Genomic DNA, 20,124 nt, shown 5'->3' with positions numbered 1-20,124 from the left:
AAACGTGTCAGAGAGGAAGTAGTTACGTGTTCGGAAACTGTTGTTCCTCGATGAAGTTTAACAATTCCAGCAGAGCCTGATCATTGGTCCGGCATCTGTGCACATGACAAACAAACCGAGTCGCTTAGCAACAAATGTCATTGGGCTTTGGTCCTGTGTCTTCAGGTGGATGTTGGCCGTGTGACAGCCTGGCTGCTGAAAAACCTGACATCACTGACGGAGTACACTGTTGGTGTGTTTGCCGTCTATGACGAAGGACAAGCCGAGGTTGTGACAGACAGCTTCACCACAAGTAAGAAACTATAATCATTGTAAAAGGAGATTGTTATATTCACAAGTATTTCTGAAATGCTTTTAACCAGAATTGTTGGTGTTTGTTTAGAAACCGTCCCAGACCCAGTGGACCTGAGGAGCAGTGACATCTCCACGAACAGCTTCAGGGTGTCCTGGGCTCACCCGGCGTCTGATGTGGTGCTTTACCGACTCACCTGGACACCCACCGACGGAGAAGAGAGCAGTGAGGTGTTCATGTGTTTCTTATACGCTTATATGTGATTTTAAGCTTAGAAGATGAAAGAAAGTCACCTGGAAATCTTATGTAGGGATGCACCGGTATCGGGCCGATACTGTAAAATGTGTGTGTACTCATACTCGTGAAAGTTAACCGATACCATGAACCGATACTAACTTATTTCATTAGTCACAGGGTGGCTTGTCATTTCTATTGTAGTTTTTTAGATTGGCCACTAGGGGGACATCCCACGCTAAACAGGCACAGGGTTAGACGAGTGAGACTGGTGGCTCCAGATAAAAAAAGAGAAACTGGAGGCTGCTGTAGCTAGGCTAAACAAAATGTCAGCAGTGTGGAACAGCCAACTTTAACTCAGGTTTTGGAAAAGTGATGAAAAATGTCAAGAGAAAATCCACGGGCAGTTTAAATAACAGAGGCTCGACTCATTTTATCGCTCTGGATGACCAGCCAATGCCGGTCGTGGAAAACATAGGATTCTTCTCAGCATACTCGAGCTGCGATATGAAATTGGACACTCTGCAACAATTTAAAAGTTTATTTTATTCCAAACAGAAGTGTTTATTTATTATTGTGAAATCTCGGGACAGTGCCAATAGTTCAGTGATATTTTCTTAAATTACAATGTGGACACTCTGCAATAATTTAACAGAAGTGCTTATTTTTCACTTGAAATTTTTTTTGTGGTCATTTTTATTAAGATTTAATTTTTTATCGGCAGAGAATAAAATAAAACCTGTCTTCCAATTCATTGCATTTGTGTTTGTGTGTGTGGTAGAAGTATCGGTTTTTGTACTCTGTATCGGCAAGTACTCGGATCCAAGTATCGGTATCGTATCGGTTTGAAAAAATTGGTATCGTTGCATCCCTAATCTTATGATTTCTGAAGTGTCATCTCTCAGGATGGAAAACGCTCATTTTTTCAAGTAATTCAGTCCTTAATGACCATTAAAACTCTTTATAAAGTTTTAGACTGGTCAGTGCTTAAATTAAACACATGTTGGCAGTGTTTCGTGTGGCCAAATGGCAGTTTCTACTCTACAGAGGGAATATCCTTATATGATCATATCACACGAAGCTGACTGAACACAGAAGACTGAACCACCTTCTGTTCTCCTCAAAGGACGATGGAGAAATGGCTTCATCCAGGCAGTGGACAGACTGAGAGGCTGCACCAGTCTGACTGTCACAGAAATAAGATTATTTTTGCATCATCTCCATAAAAATACGGAGCTAGAAATGAGCAGATCCTTTGAAACACTAACGAGCACTAACGAACGAAGCTGCTCCTGCCAGCACAGTCAGGTTTAATAACTGTGTGCTGAGTTTGTCGCAGTCGTTGTTGACTGGCAGCGTCTTTAAACCTGATAAACACCAATCAAATGATTTCATTAAGATATGAGAAGACGTGAAAGCAGATAAAAGTCAACGTTGTCACTCAGTGAGTCTCTGAGAGATGATGTGGGCGTCGCCGGCCTTTGTGTGTCTTCTGATCTTTGTCTTAACTGATGGCGACTTTGCTTTTATGTACTCTGTAGAAAGAGGTTTCATCAGGAAACTCTTAGAGTGAAACATTTTTGAGCATCTTTTTCTGTCACCTGTCTGTTTCAGGTTTTGGTGAACGGGAATATCAACACGTACCTGATAAAGGGACTCAGCCCCTCGACAGAGTACGAAGTCCTCCTGGCCGCCGTTTACGGGAACGAGCTGGAGAGTGATGAGGTGATCCTCGTGGAGTCCACCGGTAAATTTATTGTTACAAAACCTCAGATTTCTTCACACTTTCATGTTTGTTGTGTTTATTAACGAGACTGTTTGTCTTCTTTCTGTTATTATCCTCTGATTTTATCCTGTGAACCACTCGGAGGAATCATCAAAGGATCCTTTAAACTTTCTGAATTAATGAATGAGTCGTATCAGTGACGTGTTTCTGCGTTTGATTTTCAGCTGAAAAAACAACCACCATCGCCACGACAACCACCACCGTAGCAGGTAATTAATCCTGGGATGAATTTGGATCCTTTTTTCTCTTCTCTCCATCGTCTGCGTTTCATCCTTCATCAACTCTGTCATCCTAAGACTTTCTTTCATTTCTCACTTCTTCTTTTCCACCAACGTGTTGCTGAGCTTTAATGTAGGAACAGTTCACTGGTACTGGTGTTACTGGTGAAAATGGGAAACACTGCCTGATGTTCAGTTCTCAGACTGGTTAAGAAAACGCACTGAGGCAGTGTTTGTGGTCCTGTGCTGATGAAGAACATGGGTGATAGATGCCTTTGAACTGTTGGTGTGTTTTTATCAGCTCTAACTTGCATGAAAAGAAGGATTTTCATCAATCAGCAGCCCTGTAAGTGCATGTGGAACTGCAGACTAACGAGGGCTCCTGGGAATTCTGTAGGCAACAGAAATCTTTCAGGATCTGTCGAATAATGACTCGGAATTTCAAACACAGTACGTGGGCCTGAAGATCATTTTTTTACTGTTGTGAAATTTTCCAGACTAAATAAGAAAAACCAAACTGTTATGGATGCAGTTTGGATCCAGTGCAGTTACTCAGTATCGATTATTTAGTCAGATTTACAGAGTAAAGCTGCAAATATGAGTAAATGTCTGGTTCCTTCTAGCCTGGCACAGGACAGAGAAACGCAAACCAGCCGAAGTCGTCTCAGTTTGGATTTCGGGAAACGTCACTAACCTGTTAACCCTTTAAAGCCGGTCGGAGCGGACACGCTCCATTTAACTTAACTATTTTTAAATCCTGGTAGCTCTGCAACCACGTGAGCTAGCGCAATAATTTTTTTTGCATATGAAACCGGAGGAGTTGTACTTACATCTTGTGCCATCAGCTTGTCCTCGGTCACAGTTTCCTTCCACATATAGCTTTGCAAAAACTGCATAAAAAGCACTTGCAGCAACAAAAACAATATTCCAGAAACACTTTTGCCGATCCGATCAGCTGTTCGTAACACTTCCTACGTCCATCAGCAAACTATCACATGTCCTCCATGACCTGCCCGAAACCAGAAGTGACGTCATTTTCACGGAAATGTAGTTTTTTTTTTTTTACCATCAGGGCCTCATGAGCCTATACTGGTGTTTTTAAAAGTTATCTTTGACTTCATGACTTTCTGTGTGGTTTCTGGGATGCTTAGGACTCATATTGCACTGCTGGAAATAGTTTATTTTGATGCACATGCTGCTTTTTTGCAAATTTGCATTATAATATTTATTTTCGTTTTTCCTGCAGTATATAAAAATTGGTGTATTTCAAAAATAAAACTATGAAGACACTTAAAATAAATTTCCTGTGGTGGGAAACTATTTTGTGCAACTTTTTTGTATTTACAGTTTTGAGGGATAAGCCTCTTAAATTTCTCTAACTAGAAATATATGTTAAAAAAACAAAAACGATTTTCAATTTTTCTGTAGTTTATTGCACTTTTTTGCAATTTATGTAATTACTATGCACTTAATGCAGACATATTATTAAAATCTGGACTATAATGGTTGTATTGATGTATATCAACTTGAAATGCTCCCAAAAATGGCTCCACAACATGTAAACATATAATATAAGCTCTGGCGGACTTGGTTCTATGGTCGGTCTTAAAGGGTTAATGACGTGATGAACAGATGTACAACAAATCTGGATGGAGAGCAGTTATTGTCTTTTAGAAATCAGAGAAATAAAGATAAAGATAATAATATTAGGACTCGTGTGATAACACTGTGGTTTGTGTTGAAATGGCATCATTGGGAAAAAGGTTTCGTGTAAGTGACGCTATAAATGAATAAATGCTGATATTATAAGATCAAAATTCTGAAACTGTAAATCAGATAAGAAGTTTGCTCCTCCTGTTTCACTGATAGCGTCTGCAAATCTGTTCCTATGTTATCAGAGGGAGGGCGCGTTGTTCCGATATGTTCTCCGAGGGAACGTTTCGATATTCCGAAGACACTGATGTGATATGAAAATCTGAGCAAATTAAATGCCAGAATGATGACATTTTGATACCATCACTTTCTGAGATAGGCTGTGACAGCTTCACGCTTCGCCGAGTTAATCTTTGAGTCACTGATCTGCAGAGTTTCTCTGTCCGACCCTTCAGCTCCTCGGTACGGGGTGAGAGGCATGAAGATCGATGAAGAAACCACGTTCAGCATGCGGGTGTCCTGGCAGCCCGTCGACCCCAGAAATGTTCGACATTATCGACTGAGCTACATCAGTGCGAGGGGAGACCGAGCAGCAGAGACGGTAAGACGGAGAGACACTTCATTTCATAATAATTACCTTCAGGTCTGATGCTTTTCATTCCCAGCATCAACACTCAGCAACACTATCTTAGCCTATAGGAGCCGCACATTAACAAAGTCAACAAACAATCAGCCCCGGCACACAAACACCACCTAAAAACAACAGGAAACTGACAGCGACGTGTTTCCCATCCTGATAAAGCCTTCCCCTCGCATTTAAAATAAATGAAAATGTGGCAGCCGTCACGACCACATCACCAATTTGCAGAAGTTTAATTTGCAGAACATTTCCAGCCGTAAACTTTACCAAGTCACGTTTGTGTGATTCCTTTGAATTTTATGCTCTGAAAGTCAAACTCCTACAAATTCATACAACAGAACAGACAAAAGAGCATCAGTCTTCACAGGAGGAGGGCGGGAGATTATTGATGAAGACGATGGCAGGCCCTCAGATTAGAAGTCCTCCTTGGAGAGAAAGTCAGTGCTACTGAAGTTGATGGCAGGCCTTCAGAGTCTAGTTAAGGGGAAGAGACGAGAGCAGGAAGAGGATAATGATGATGAAAACAGTGACAGACCTTCAAAGAGAGCGAGGTAGAGAGAGCCTGGCAGCTCCTGCAGTAATGAGCAGAGAGAGAAGGGTGGGTGAAGGCTTTTATAGAAAACAGCACTCGTGCAAAAATATGCCGTTATAAATCAATAACGGGTACAATCGTGACCCCGAGTGCCGGAAATGTCCACAGGGAGCCAAATATTACTTTTAATAACGAAATATGACGTGAAAGTTCGCTCACGGGTTCTGGCTCCGGGTCTCTACCTTAACCCCAGAAACTGTGACTTTTATTGCCAGAGCTTGCTTTCATGCCTACAGAGTGACTCATGCGACCCGTCAGGATGTCGGACCAACACTGAGCACAGGCGCAAAATCCCAGCTGGGCTTTTGTCCAGTTCAGCTTAAATGACAATTTAATTAAAGGGGGGAAAGGGCATTGATGCTTTCTGCACTCCTGCCACACAGGAAGGAGCTGGATGGTGCAAAAAAAGAAAAACCTCACAAGAGTGTGATTTTACCAACAACACGTGCATGTGGGAAACCTGATGTGGAATATTCCGGACAAAAGTGTTAGCGACGCCTGGAATCTGGGTGTGTGGGGAGGGGCTGTACTTTAAAGCAGCGGTCTCCAACCTTTTTTGTGCCACGGACCGGTTTATGCCCGACGATGGTCGTGTCCAAATCATGGGCTGCTTCCTCCTGAGGCCGAATTTGTAGACCGATTACGTCACAGCGACGCGCCGAAGGCTGTCCAAATTCGTAGACTCCTCCGAATGCCGACAAATGCGTCCTCCTTTTCCCTGAATTTGAAGGATGGGTCGGGTGTGTCCTTCGTGGCCCACCATATCCCAGAATTCATAGCGCGGCCCAGCCAAACTCCAGTTTCCAACAATGGCGGCCGCTACTAAGTTTTAAAATTACTCTTATTAATCTTTCTGGGTCACAAAATAAACTTTTAACATATTTTCAGGCGAGAAAGTAGCTGTGTGAACATCAAATAACTGCTCAGTTTATCAAGATATCGCATATTTGCAAAAGTGCTTCGACGTTTTCGGAGACGTCTGTTACCCACCAGCTCGATAGCAAGCCGGGAGCTCGAGGGTCACTGATGCGGCCGAGAACGGCACAACTCCCGGCACATCATTTTCAGATCACCGCGGACTTTCGCTGCTCGGGTTAAACGTAATATATAAGTCACTTAGACAACCTAAAAAGGTTATTGTTGGGCTTTTTTTAGTGTTTTGTTTGTTCGTGAGTAAATCGGTTTGGCTGAGATTAAAGTTATTAGATTAGATAAAATACTAAATACTTATACTTTTTTATACTTTAAATATACTTTGAATAAACGTCAAACAGAAAACTGATTAAACAGAAGTGTGAGACGGTCGAGAGTTTACGCCAGTGTCCTGTTATATTTTAGACAGCAAAGAGCAGACGGCTGAGTTTATTAAACTCCACCGAGACAGCGGTGACGCTAATCAGAAGGCTAGACCGTCCAATTTCACGGCCGTTTACTTCCGGCATACCCGACCTTCTGAGGACCCGGCCCACGTAGACCGCGAAGGCCGGGTCCTCAGGAGGATGCAGCCCATGAATTTGGACACGACCAATATTTTCATGGACCGGCCTTTAAGGTGTTGCGGATAAATACAACAAAATAAAACTAGTACCGGTACCGAAAAAAAGAAGATTTATTCATAACACACGTGAAAAGACCCAGGAAAACTGAGTTAATGATAAAAACGATAACAAAATAACGCTGAAAACCAATAAAAACCCTTAAAACTATACATTTCACACCTGAGCCTCAACTCTCGCGGCCCGGTACCAAACGACTCACAGACCGGTCCGAGGCCCGGGGGTTGGGGACCGCTGCTTTAAAAGATAGTTGTCCTCAGTAATCAGGGTCAAACTTCACCTGCTCAACTGTTCGAGACGTCTGTCTGGTTCTCGGTGATGAGGAGAGTTTTGACTAAAAGTCCCCGTGAGGAGGCAGACGTGTTTACAGTGTGATTAGTTTTCATGATAAAAGCTGCTTCGAATCCTAATTAAAGACAAACTCCCAGATTTCCTGTCTTTAAACTCTGCTCACACGCATCACAAAGACATTTATCCTGTAATAATTGTCTCTTTGGTGTTAATAAATGTAGCGCATGGCTTCCGAGCTTCTTTGTAATCCTAAGTGGTCGGGTGTTCCCTTTGCCAGGTTAACGCGTGTCAAATATCTCCAGAACCGTCTCATCTTCCTGTGACGTTTGACTTCACCGGTGTGTGTTGTTGTGTGCCGGTTGTGCTGCCACCGCACCAGAGGCCCACTCTGGACACAGGTCCCGCTTCAGCCTTTTCATCCTGACAATAAAGAGCCACCAGCTGCTCGCACCGGCGGCTTGTTAAATGAGATCTCTTATCAAAGCGCGAACAGCTGTGGCCTCTGTTTGGCAATCCGGTCAGGTTATGAATCACCAAGTGCTGCGCTCGATAGCTACTATTTAGATGTGTATCTGCTGCGGGGGGAGAAAAACACCTGCTTTGTTCAAAGTTTCACTCTGTGGCTCTCGGCTGCCAAAGCAGGGCAAGGCGCCACCGAAGGAGCGCGTCTCATTTACATGTTATTGATATGTGGCTCGTCCCACTTCATCTTCACCGGTGGAATCGTGTCCTAAAGCGCTAACGTGTAGTAAGCATGTTAGATCTGCAGCTGCAACAAATCATATTATATGTAATTAAACTGTGGATATTAGTCACAAAGTGGTTTTCTAACACGATTACAGAACGCTCTGCATCGCAGGAACACGCAGCAAAGAAAAGCCAAAAATCAGACTTCCTTGGCCTTTTTGCAACTTTTGAATTATTTATATTATTTAATTATCGAGTGTTTATGTCCTGTTCTGACTGCCGTTCTTCTCTGGCTGATAGAAATATCTGCATTTCCATTGTTATTGTCAAATTTTGACCTCCTGGGCAGAAGCATGAAGCCAGCACAGAGGTATTAAGAAGCCAGCTGTCCTTCAGACTGACTCCACAAGTCAGTCTGTCCCCGGTGCCTCCTACATCAAAATGCCCAATTTCCTGACACGGGGAACTGTAGGCAATCAGAGCTCGCCTCCTCTGACTGAAGCCACTGAGTCTGTTGGTGCCTTATGAAGCTTTTTTCACCTGACAAACACTCTGCTGTAGATACAGACATCAGTGAGTGAAATGCTAGCGTGTTATTAGCTGTAATTAGCAGGTATGATTGTGTTTGTCCGTACTTTTTGGGTTACAACTTCTAAGGTTGTAACCTGGTCTGGTTCTTTCTTGCTAGACTTGTACTAGAAAATTAATGCACGAATAAATGAAACATTTCTCAGCGCTTAGGTCTCTACAAGCTTATAAATCTAGAAGTTAATGGTTCGTTTCATTCAGACGGCTGTGTCACTGCAGTACCAGATGATGGTGTCTACACCGTAGCCATGGCGTGACTCAACTCTGAAGCCATCTGTCCACAGGCAGCTGCGATGCTCAACTCATTGAAGCTCCATTATTTCCCTGTGCCGCTTCATTCAGCGTCCAATAAACCAAAGCTGCCGGGCATCAAGAGCAATTCCACCGTGTGCAGGGTTCTGGCTCTCGCTGCTCGGGAGCAGATTCTTGTTCCAGGAGGTTAAAAACTGGGGATTAAAAAGTTTAAGGGATCTTTTTCTTAAAAAAAACTGTAACTGTCTGTGTGTGACACTCACAGCTATTAGAAAATAATCAATAAATACAGTGTTTTGCAGTAAAGCTTTAATTTCTGATCTTTGAGCCATGTCTCAATTGCCGGTTTTAGCTAATGGAAGCCATTTAGGTTTAAACACCATAAGTGTGGTTTCATGAGGGAGAAATCCAAACCCATTTCTTTTTAACTGTGATCTTTGGCATCATTCAGCAGAAATCTGTGTCCCCTAACTGCTCATTTAGTGTGTCTGATCCACTTCCAGTTCTCTATTTATTTGTTTTTTGTTAATGTTAGGTCTGTTTCTGATATTTAACAGTAAGTGTCTTTATATATATATATATATATATTCTCCAAAGTCATTACATTTAGCTTCACAAACCTCCAGGATTTGTGCCTCCAGCAGCTACCAGCTGTCAAAAATGTCCAGTAATAAACTGAAGGCTTCTTATGACTTGACCTGAGCTTAAAGTCCTCATCTAAGATTAAAGGTGTTTCTTCTGTAACATCGTCAGTGATGTCGACCACTACTGCAAAGCTAGGCATGTTAACGCCAGAGTTTATGAAGATTTCTCCCCAAGTGGCCACTAAAGGAACTGCAGGTACGGATAGTTTCTTCTCAGCTTCAGTTTTCAGCCCCCGGAGGTTCCCGCTTGGGACGCGTTCCCACATGGATCTAGGGCTTGGCGATTATTTGAGTGATTAAATGATTTAAACAAGACTACTGACAGTTCAACATTATTCATTAGTTTTGTCACACTGACTGGCTGTGGTGTGTTTATGTATTTATTAGGGGTGCAACAAGTTCGATACAGTGCTTTCGATTCTGTACGCATATGTATCGAACAATACAACATTTTTAATTTATTTTATCCACTTTTCTTCTGATGATGCTGTCTGTGTTGAGCGCTCAGTGGATCTGCGTTCGACTACTCAGCCTAGGCTGCACTGTCGAGCGCAGATCCACTGAGCACAGCGCAAGCTAGCAAAACAGAAGCTAAGCTCGATGCAACATGGCAAATTGAACCTCCCCCACCCTCATTCAGATCTGGCGTTTGGAACTATTTTGGTCTTCATGTGAAGTATGACCCTGAAGGTAAGCGTGTCATGGACTAAAGTAAAACAGTATGTCGGATGTGCCACGCAATGGTCAATTGGTGGGAACTAGTGCGTTAGCACAGTTAGCTTGTTAACGTATTGACGGCTGGGCGATCCACAGATATTTACCGCGTTATGGCGTTAATTTCATTTTAACAAGATTAACGCTGACAGCACTAGTGGGAACACAACAAATATGACTGCACATTTACTCCGACATCATCCTAGTGCAAAGACAAGTGGAAGCAGACAAAAACAACAAGCAGCATGCTACAAACTTTACCCGAGTCATTTAGACAGCCGTTAGCACATGATTCTCCTTATGGGGACCTGATATGTTTAATATGCTGCTGAGAATATAGCCCAGAAGAAGCGTATAGTATAGCTTTTATTTTGGAAAGAGACATTTCTCTGTAATATGTGGGAACTAGTGCGTTAACGTGTTGACGCTGTCCAGCCCCACGCACGGGCGATCGCTATAACTCGTTAACGGAGATTTGCCGCGTTATGGCGTTAATGTTATTTTAACGAGATTAACGCTGACAGCACTAGTGGGAACACAACGAATATGAACTGTGACACCAAAGTATCGAACAGAACCGTGAATTTTGTGTATCTTGCACTCCTAGTATTTATGTATTTATATTTCGGTTTTAGATCAACAATTGTTCTGTAATCTTAATATTGACCAAAATATTCTTCGTAGTAGTCTTTCTGATTTTTCCTGTTGTTCTGGTCTGAAGTCTTGTTTCTGCTTTGGCGTTTTGTCTGTACAGCTCTTCTTGTGTCATCGCACTCTGACTCTGTCAGCTGTGTTTGACTGTCTACCCTGCAGTTTACCTTTAAGCCTCGTTGTTCCAGCGCAGGTGGATCAAACTTAATATTCCAGACCTGCGTGGAGCCTCTGTCAAAACAAGATTGTGTTTCTGGATCACATAAATACTTTATGAGACCACGTTTGCATTTACAAAGAGGTTGGAGTAAAAAAGGGAGTGCAGCTGGAGGTGGTTCATTCCAACTGTGTGACACTGTGACAGTTTAGAGACTTGCTGCCTTTTTCATCAGGCTGGGCTGAAATTGATTTGTTAAGGCCCACAGTGCTGCTCTGACTGACACGTATAAGAATTTCTTTCTGTTTTTTTTTTTTAGAAAGTGGAAGTTTTGCGAATGGAGTCGGGCCAGACTCTACATGCTCAGAATGCAAACTGGCCCAGCAGACACACAGCAGAGCGAGAGCTCAACCTTTAAAGATTTCTCCTACGCACAATACAACAATAGCTCTGGTTACCTGGAGCGAAATGAGCTCTGTGTTCAATCATATGTAAAATACAAACATTTCCCTTCACAGAGCCACTCAGAGCATTCACAGCATGCAGATCAACTAACAGACGAGTGTTTCTTAACTGTATCATAAGGCTCGGCTGATATAATATGTTCAGTTTACTGAGAGAAGATTTGGCTTCTTTCTAACCAATAGAATGTGAGGAGCCACTTGAATTTGTCAAGATTTTCTTTTATTATGTTGCCACAACCAGACGACATCATCCTTTTCAGTTTGCTCCAATTGGATTTTGTTGGAAAATACTGTCATCTTACATAAAATATATATATGTGTATCATAGAGTTTAATAACAGAAGGGGGAAGAGTGTGGAAGAGAAGGTGATGCTTTAAGATGAGCGGAGGGGAAATGAGCCAGAGCTTCTGGAGAATAAAAACAAAGAGAGCTCCACTGGGTTTCGGATTCAAAGAACAAAAACAAAAATAAATAATATAAGTCACCATATAAGTATAATTTATGAACAGCAGATGTGGGGAGACAAACAACAGCAGAGAAATCGAGAGAAGCAGAGATGAGGAGAGAGGAAAGATGTCCACGGGGTAAAGAAGGAGATTAGATTGTCTTCAGTGTGAGATCATCGGTTTTAATAAAAGACTCGGCTCGCCCACAGGTGAGGAGGACACCTGGACACAATTAACCTCTGCAGCACTTTGAAGCCTCACAGTCCACTGCAGCCACTCTCCCCACTTCACCTCTATTAAAGAGGCTAATACTATTTTTTTGCTAGCTCGCGCTTTAGAAATCTTAATTCTCTTTGTTAACTCATTTTTAAATCCGCCCTTGTTAGACTCTAAATCCACGGCTCAGAGGAAGCCGACACACGAGACAGGAGCTCAAAGAATGGAAAATAAAAAATGAGAATAAAATATTAACAATAAAAAAAACAAGTATTTGGAACACAAAGCACAAAAAAGGAGACGAGTCAGAAAGACCAACAAAGCCACCAGTGAGCTGTTGGACTGAAGATCAAGCGAAAAAGAAACAAAAAATGGTTTGATTTGAATTAAAAAAACAAACGAATTTGATTTAATTTTAAACACATATGACCTGCTAATTAGGGCTGGGTATTGTCGCTGATTTCTAGAATCGATTCTATTCCGATTCACAAGGTCCTGAATCGATTCAATTCGATTTGAATCTGGGAAATTTTGCCACAGACAGTCAGAAATATTATAATTCAGATCAGTACATTTACATATTTTTGTATCTATTAAAAGGAAGCTGACACTTTCCAGACTTTATCAAAGGTGTGAGCATCACAGCAGAGAAGATAAAACAGAAAAACATGAAGGTGGTTTTCCTTGCCTGGGATTTTATACAAATATTCTGCAGTAGATCAGAAACAAAAGAAAACCATTAATCAACTTATGAACATCACCTCTGAAGTTACAGCGGTTTTATTAGAGACACGGCTGAGCGTTTTGCTTTTTGTATAATTTTAAAAAGTTTAAATTTGTTCAGTGTTGAACGGCAGAAATGAGGTTTTCTTTTCAGAAGTAAGTAAAAGAAAAAAAAAAAACGTCGGCCGACAGCCTGTAAATAATGGTAGACTTGTGCGTAACAAGCAAGCGAATAATGAAGAAAACAGATTTCAGGGATAGACGGGAAACTGTTCTTGAAGTACCATCAGAAAAAGAGAGAGAGAGAGAGCTGTGCATGAAGTGTGATTTTATTGTGGTCGAAGCAAAACAGCAAAAGTCAGAGTGAATCCATGACGATGTTTATGTGAAGCGTAGTTTGGATCTTCTTTTGCTGCTGGTTCGGTCAATATTGTTTGGAGAGACATCAAACTAACAGCTTTAGAATCGGCTCATAAAGGGCGTGAACACAAAGCTCGACCCGCCGACAGATCAGAATCAGCGAGCTGTCGGCTTTCAGCCCCGACCGTGTCCGTGCCGTCGGGTGAGAAAGGCGACATCTCACTGATTCTGATCCGCGGGTCGAGCTTTGTGTTCACGTCTTTGTGCAGAAGCCGTGTTCCTGCTCTCATTTACTGTTTTAAATGTTTGGTGGTTGTCAACATTTTGTGACGTTTCACCTGAGATTCTGGAATTTTGGGCAAAATACATTTATATAAAAAAAAATCGATTCAGGATTTTAATGAATCGATATCACGTTATCCAAGCCAGAATCGATTTTAATCGATGAATCGATTATTAAAACCCAGCCCTACTGCTAATGTAAACACAGTCAAGTTCTAATGAAATTAGTCAATTACAGTTAAAAAGTCTCTCATGGAAACTTGTGTCAGTCACAAAACCTACAATCATTTTAAGCATTTCCTTATAGCACTTTATCACTTATTATCATTTGACCTTCAGATCAGACTTTGAAGGAGAGGTCAGAGGTCAAATGTGACATGATCATTTAAATCTATATGGTACTTCCTAAATGTTGACAATAAACACAACATGTTATGTCAGTTTTCGACCAATAAATCTTCAGGTTGACCTTGATGACCTCAGTGGGCGAAGATGAATTGTTAACATGGCTCCTCGACGTCCCTGCAGCGTTTTATCAGAATTCGTTCAAAAGTTTTGAGAGTGCGTTTAAAGACTGGATGCAAATACAGAAATGCTACCACAAACATCAACAAACAGGGAAGAATGCAGAATGCTTGAAGACATTCTCAGTCGCAGTCCGTCACCTCGATCATGCTGTGAAGGAAGAGGGAGGGTAACGAGAACGATCAAAGAAACAATCATTTAGACGTAAATGTATCTCTGCACGTGGACACGAATTATAATCACATCACTGAAGACGTGCACACGTTTTTTGGGTTTGCAGAAACATCATTTTCTATTTTTTTAAAGCAAACTCGAGGTCCTGTTAAATCGAGAGACCTCAGCAGTCACGTTATCCTGCTGTTACATCTGATCTACATGAAGTGATCCTGCAGTGAGCGTATGTGCTGCAACATGATTAAGAAGCAGCTAGAAAAATCCACACGTCTAACATTACAAAGCAAAACTGGACGATGAGCTGTGGAAACTATGGAGATTAGAAAGAAGAAAACGCCCGAGTGCAGTTTCTCTGTTTGACTGGCAGCTGAACTTTGGGAGGTGAAATGTCACATCAGTGCAGAGAGACCGAGGATGGGGAAATGTCTGAATGTTAAAGTCAAACTTTCAAAGCTGTCCTGACTCTGGTATTTCTGTGCTTGCAGAGAACAGTGCCCACTGGTCAGAACAGCCTGGTTCTGCAGCCTCTGCTGTCAGACACAGAGTACAAAGTCTCCATCACTCCTGTTTACCCCGAGGGAGACGGACCGGCAGCCGCCGCGACGGGACGGACGCGTGAGTCATATTGATGCTGAGTTCGCTTGACTTTTGTTTCTTTCACTTTCTTTTCTTCACGCTCTGCTCTTTTGAAGTTGTCTGCAGTATCGTGTTTTATCATTAACCTGTGATCAGGACCTCAGAGCAGAGCTGAAGTTCCACTTGACAATTTATCTGCTGTCAAACACAAGCACACAAATTAGAGCAGGAAACAGCGATACAAGAAGAAACAGACTTTTTTGATTCTGTAAATGATGGATATACAACATGATGACACAAGCAGGCCCTCAAAGCCTGCTTGTGCATCTCTGCGCTGTTTACAGGATGGATGGTTTTGTCTACAGGAAGTCCTGCTGTAACGTTTGAGTCTGGAGAACAAATCCCAGCACATGCTCCTCTCCTCAGCCCGGCTCTGATGAGGTTTCTTCCTTCCCACTGTCACCGAGTGCTTGCTCACAGGGAATTGTTTGATTGTTGGTGTTTTCTCTGCACTGTTGCAGGTCTTTACTGTACAATATGAAGCACCATGTGGTGACTGCTGTTGTGATTTGTTGATAGATGAGTTTATTTAAGACTGTTAGAATTGGTTGTTATCATCACTGTCAGTTTGAGACACAGACTTTTGAAGGACAGCAGCAAGTGGTCAGACGTGAATAATAACCACACTGGAAAAGACCCAGAGGTGCACAAATATGTAACCTAGAGGAGACCTTTATATCATTTAACTCTGAGTGTTCAGTCAGAGTCAAAAAGAGCTATATCATTATTATTAGAACCAGTCCATTTACCATTTTATTGTTTCTTTTTTATGCTTATTTATTCATTCAGCAAGTTATTTTTATCTGATCTTCTAAGCCAGTTGTGCTCACATTTGTTCAGCTTCTTGTGTCTAAAAATACTGGCATAGTGTAGAAAAAGAAGAAACACATGGAGGAAAAACTTGATGTTGTCCTCCCAGCTGACTGTAGGAGTAGTTGGTTTGTTATAGTTGGACAAATAAGCTCAGCTGGGATTTAAAAGTAGAGCTGAGAAGCTGCTGTGGATCAGAGTGGCACACTCGTGACCCTCCGACACACTCTGGCATCTTTGCGCTCTCATCTCCGGCACAGTCCTGCTGCTGTGGACAGACTGAAGTATTATTGGATTTGTGCTGGGAAAATGTTGTCATGAGGCTAAAATGACAGGACAGACAGGAAGAAGGATGAAAGTGAACTCGGTGCTTGTTTTTCACGATGATCCCTGTTGATCTGATAGAGTTTATTTCTACATTCAGTAGCAGTTTTCAGGATTCCTCTTTCACCCTGTTTATTTATCGTTAGTATTCCTTTTTGTCCTCTTTGAAAAGTGGAAACATCTCAAGCGAAAACAAACAGAGAAATGCCCTCAAATTCTGTGGATGTTATGTTGTGAGTATGACAGTGGCATGATTTGAATATTAACCCTTTAAAGCCGGTCAGAGCAGCACGCTCTGTTTTGCGCAACTATTTTTAAATCCCGGTAGCTCTGCAACCACGTAAGCTAGCGCAATAATTTTTTTTGCATATGAAACCGGAGGAGTTGTACTTACATCTTATGCCATCAGCTTGTCCTCGGTCACAGTTTCCTTCCACATATAGCTTTGCAAAAACTGCATAAAAAGCACTTGCAGCAACAAAAACATAATATTCCAGAAACACGCTTTGCTGATCAGATCAGCTGTTTGTAACACTTCCTACGTTGGAATAGACATCGCCACGAACGATCGCATGTCCGCCATGACCTGCCCAAAACCGGAAGTGACGTCATTTTCGCGGAAATTTAGTTTTTTTTTACCATCAGGGCCTCATGAGCCTATACTGGTGTTTTTAAAAGTTATGTTTGACTTCATGACTTTCTGTGTGGTTTCTGGGATGCTTAGGACTCATATTGCACTGCTGGAAATAGTTTATTTTGATGCATATGCTGCTTTTTTGCAAATTTGCATTATAATATTTATTTTCGTTTTTCCTGCAGTATATAAAAATTGGTGTATTTCAGAAATAAAACTATGAAGACACTCAAAATAAATTTCCTGTGGTGGGAAACTATTTTGTGCAACTTTTTTGTATTTACAGTTTTGAGGGATAAGCCTCTTAAATTTCTCTAACTAGAAATATATGTTAAAAAAACAAAAACGATTTTCAATTTTTTTGTAGTTTATTGCACTTTTTTGCAATTTATGTAATCACTATGCACTTAATGCAGACATATTATTAAAATTTGGGCTGTAATGGTTGTATTGATGTATAGCAACTTGAAATGCTCTCAAAAATGGCTCCACAGCATGTAAACATATAATATAAGCTCTGATGGACTTGGTTCTATGGTAGGTCTTAAAGGGTTAAATGATTAAATATGTGAACCTAAAGTGAGTCCAGAGTAAGGATAACAAAGCATGTGTTCGACTAGCCTGCGTTATCCTGACTTTAAAGTTTCTTTGCCACCACAGATTAAAAAGATGAGCTCTGCAGAAGACAGTCTGTCCTCACTGTGCCATCAAGTTTTGTTGTTTTAGGACCTGGTTTCATTTTTAGTTTCTATTTCTTTTTGTTGGTTTTGTTTACATTTATCATGGTTTGGATAAAGATACATAATTTGAAGAATAGTCAGTAGTTGGGGTACGATGCCGTCTTTGGTGATGTATGAGCAGCTCTCAGGATTATGTTGCTTCCTTCAAGTCGTGTTGTTGCTGCTCCTGGATCTCCAGTGTGGTGAATGTTGACCTCGTGCTCCAGTCTCTATTTACCTCGGTCCCAACTCCCCAGTTTAATAACACTTTTCACTGTGGGCCAGCAGAGCTGTTGCACACTTCAACAATGGCCAGGCTTTAAAAAATAAACGGCTCAGTGGTTTAAATCAAACAGAAAACAAAGGACATAAAATGTGTTGTCCTATACACCTGCTGTCTATGTTATAATATTACACTAAGTTTCAGTATATAATGATTTAATTATGCCAACAGATAACTCATTGAAGCCATATGTATTCATAAAGTCATAAATCTTGCGTCTCTTTTAACAAGCGATCAGTTCAGCATAATTCAAACCAAGTACATGAAGCAAAGTTTGGATCTGAAAGGCCAAAAACATTCTGGGAGGTAAAAAATCCTCCAATCCTGGAGGTGTTGGGGGTCAGCGAGCTCCAGCAGACAGGCCAGGACAAAGCAGCGCTGTGGTCTGCAATTAAAAGATAGTGGAAATGTCATGTTCACAACCACAAGGGTGCAAAAAAGTGAGCATTTTCAGGATCAAGCGTGGAAACGACTTCGCTGATTTGGAAAAGTTTGCTAATGGGACCCATAACGAGGTGCTGGCGTCTCGGGTGTTTGCGCCTCCTGAGAGGAGAATCTGTTGTGGGTGAGTTGAGGATGAAAGATGCATTTCTGCCCACAGTGGCTGTCACTTCCTTAAAGTCTCATTACTGTGAAACAAACACAACAATTTAAGCCGAGCAGCAAAGTGTTCGCCATTCATCTTGTTCAGGACGCTCGAGAAAATGTTGCAGGAAGGTGAACGATCGAGGGGGCGTCTTTCTTTCTGCCAACACGGGGGAAAAAGTTTAAATCACTGCTCAAGATAAAACGTTGATTGACTTGATGAAATATGTAACAAGATAGAAAAGTCAGTGCTAGATTCAAAATACTGGAGCCGAACCTTTATTAGGTGTGCGCTTCCAGTTATACTTTGCCTTCATTAACAAGTATTTAGGTGAAAAATAGGAACATTTACTTTCTCCCCAACCCAACCCCGAACATCTCTGCAGCTCATTACACCTGAGACAGTTTCCCAGGAAGGAAAAGAGACGGCAGCCGCTCAGTGCTCAGCATCCATTTCCTTTACTGTGGAGCTGCAGACAGAAATATGCGGGAAGCATCTTTTCCTCTTTGGTTAAATGTGACAGAGCGCCGCTGCGAGTGCAGCAGAGGCTAATGATCTTCTCTGCTGCCGAGTGCATTACAGAACAAACACTCCACTTTTAGCGTGGAGGAAACTCTAAATTCAAGTCGTTCATCTTTCCGCTCCGTCCCATCACGTCTCCCCCGTGCGACGCGTTACACACATTAGCAGACGCTAACGACGTTCTCCGCTTTTTAAGCGACGAGCCTGCGACACCCGCTGATGATGAATGGCTCCTGTTAGGTAGTGAGGGATGAGATGATCACCTGGGGAAGGATGACGAGAGAGAGGAGGGGGGATGATTGCGTTTTTTAAGGTGGAGATAGATGATGTGACAAACGGCGCCCGTGTAATCTTGGGATTTGAACCTATGAGGGATGGAGCGAACGGCGAGGGAGGCATGACGGGGAATGCAGAGAGGATGATTGGGTTTTTAGCCCCAAACTGAAGATGGATAATGTGACAGACGAGGCAGATTAAGCTGTGTTTGATCCACTGAAGGATGGGCCGATCAGTGAGGGAGACGTGGGGGGTGATACAGAGAGGGCGGCGGGAAACAAATATGATGTGATAGAAAAGTCACTACCAACTTGATGGCAAAGAGATTTAAGAGCGAGAATTAGAAGATAATTGACTTTCATCGCCTCGGTGTGGAATTTATTGTGACGAGGAATGAATTTAAGAGACAGGAGGGTGTTTTTAATTTGGGCAATTTGGATTTTGAAGCAGCTTTGAATCTGTAAGAAGCACTAAAGAGAAAAGATTGTAAAGCAGCATAATTACAGTCATTTTATTTGGAAAAATACCTTCAAGCAAGAAGAGTCCTGCTTATCTTTTCAAACGAGGATGTTTCAGGTGTTCTCATTAACAGAACATCACACAGTGTTTTGTCAGAAGCCGCTGACATCACAGAGAAGCGGACATGTTTACTGTGGCGGCGAAGCGGCGGTCTAAGCATTCGCAGCCTGTTAAACATCAACACTGGATGCACTGACTGAGCCTGCCACAGCAGCTTAGCTGATTTCAAACACAGCCACAGTGTGTTTGTCAGCTGATGAGTCAAGTTGGTGATTCCAGCATGATTCATTTTTTCTGTAACATCATTTAGTCACCAGTTGATGACCAATCAGATAGAGCCGCGCTTTTAAAGATGACACCTTCAAAGCATCAAAAGATCATTTTGAACCAGTGCTCGACCCTCGGTGCTTGTTATCCTTCCTGTTGGCTCGCGTGGCTGCTGGAGAAAAAGAAGCAGACAGTTACTCATGTAGCATCGTGGACGAGTGGTTTCTCCGCTGCAGCCCACAGTCTGCATCAGAGTTTTTCTCTCCTCAAAGACGTTAAGTCAGCGGCTCGTGACGCTGTTAGAGCCGTCTGTAAACATCTGGGTAGTTCAAGTAAACATGCATTTAAATTTGAAAAAATAGCAACACTCAAGCAAAAATAGATGTTTTTTAGGGCTTTAAT

The 20,124-nt window shown here is 42.0% G+C and overlaps 1 protein-coding gene across 4 annotated transcripts in view; it reads left to right on the top strand.

The window, feature by feature from the left end:
* col14a1b (collagen, type XIV, alpha 1b) overlaps positions 1-20,124 on the top strand; it is a 191,182-nt gene that overhangs the window by 90,547 nt on the left and 80,511 nt on the right. For all 4 annotated transcript variants that reach the window (XM_087834563.1, XM_087834562.1, XM_087834561.1 and 1 more), the window contains 6 exons: positions 166-292; positions 383-522; positions 2,141-2,273; positions 2,477-2,521; positions 4,639-4,784; positions 14,632-14,761. In XM_087834563.1, the coding sequence (XP_087690689.1) occupies positions 166-292; positions 383-522; positions 2,141-2,273; positions 2,477-2,521; positions 4,639-4,784; positions 14,632-14,761 (721 nt within the window). The remainder of the gene's footprint in view (positions 1-165; positions 293-382; positions 523-2,140; positions 2,274-2,476; positions 2,522-4,638; positions 4,785-14,631; positions 14,762-20,124) is intronic.

The sequence above is a fragment of the Neolamprologus brichardi genome, chromosome 22 (assembly GCF_056152115.1).
Source record: "Neolamprologus brichardi isolate AB-2024 chromosome 22, ASM5615211v1, whole genome shotgun sequence".
NCBI lineage: Eukaryota > Metazoa > Chordata > Actinopteri > Cichliformes > Cichlidae > Neolamprologus > Neolamprologus brichardi.
The sequence above is the reverse complement of the archived record's forward strand: the minus strand, read 5'-3'. Positions and strand labels throughout refer to the sequence as shown.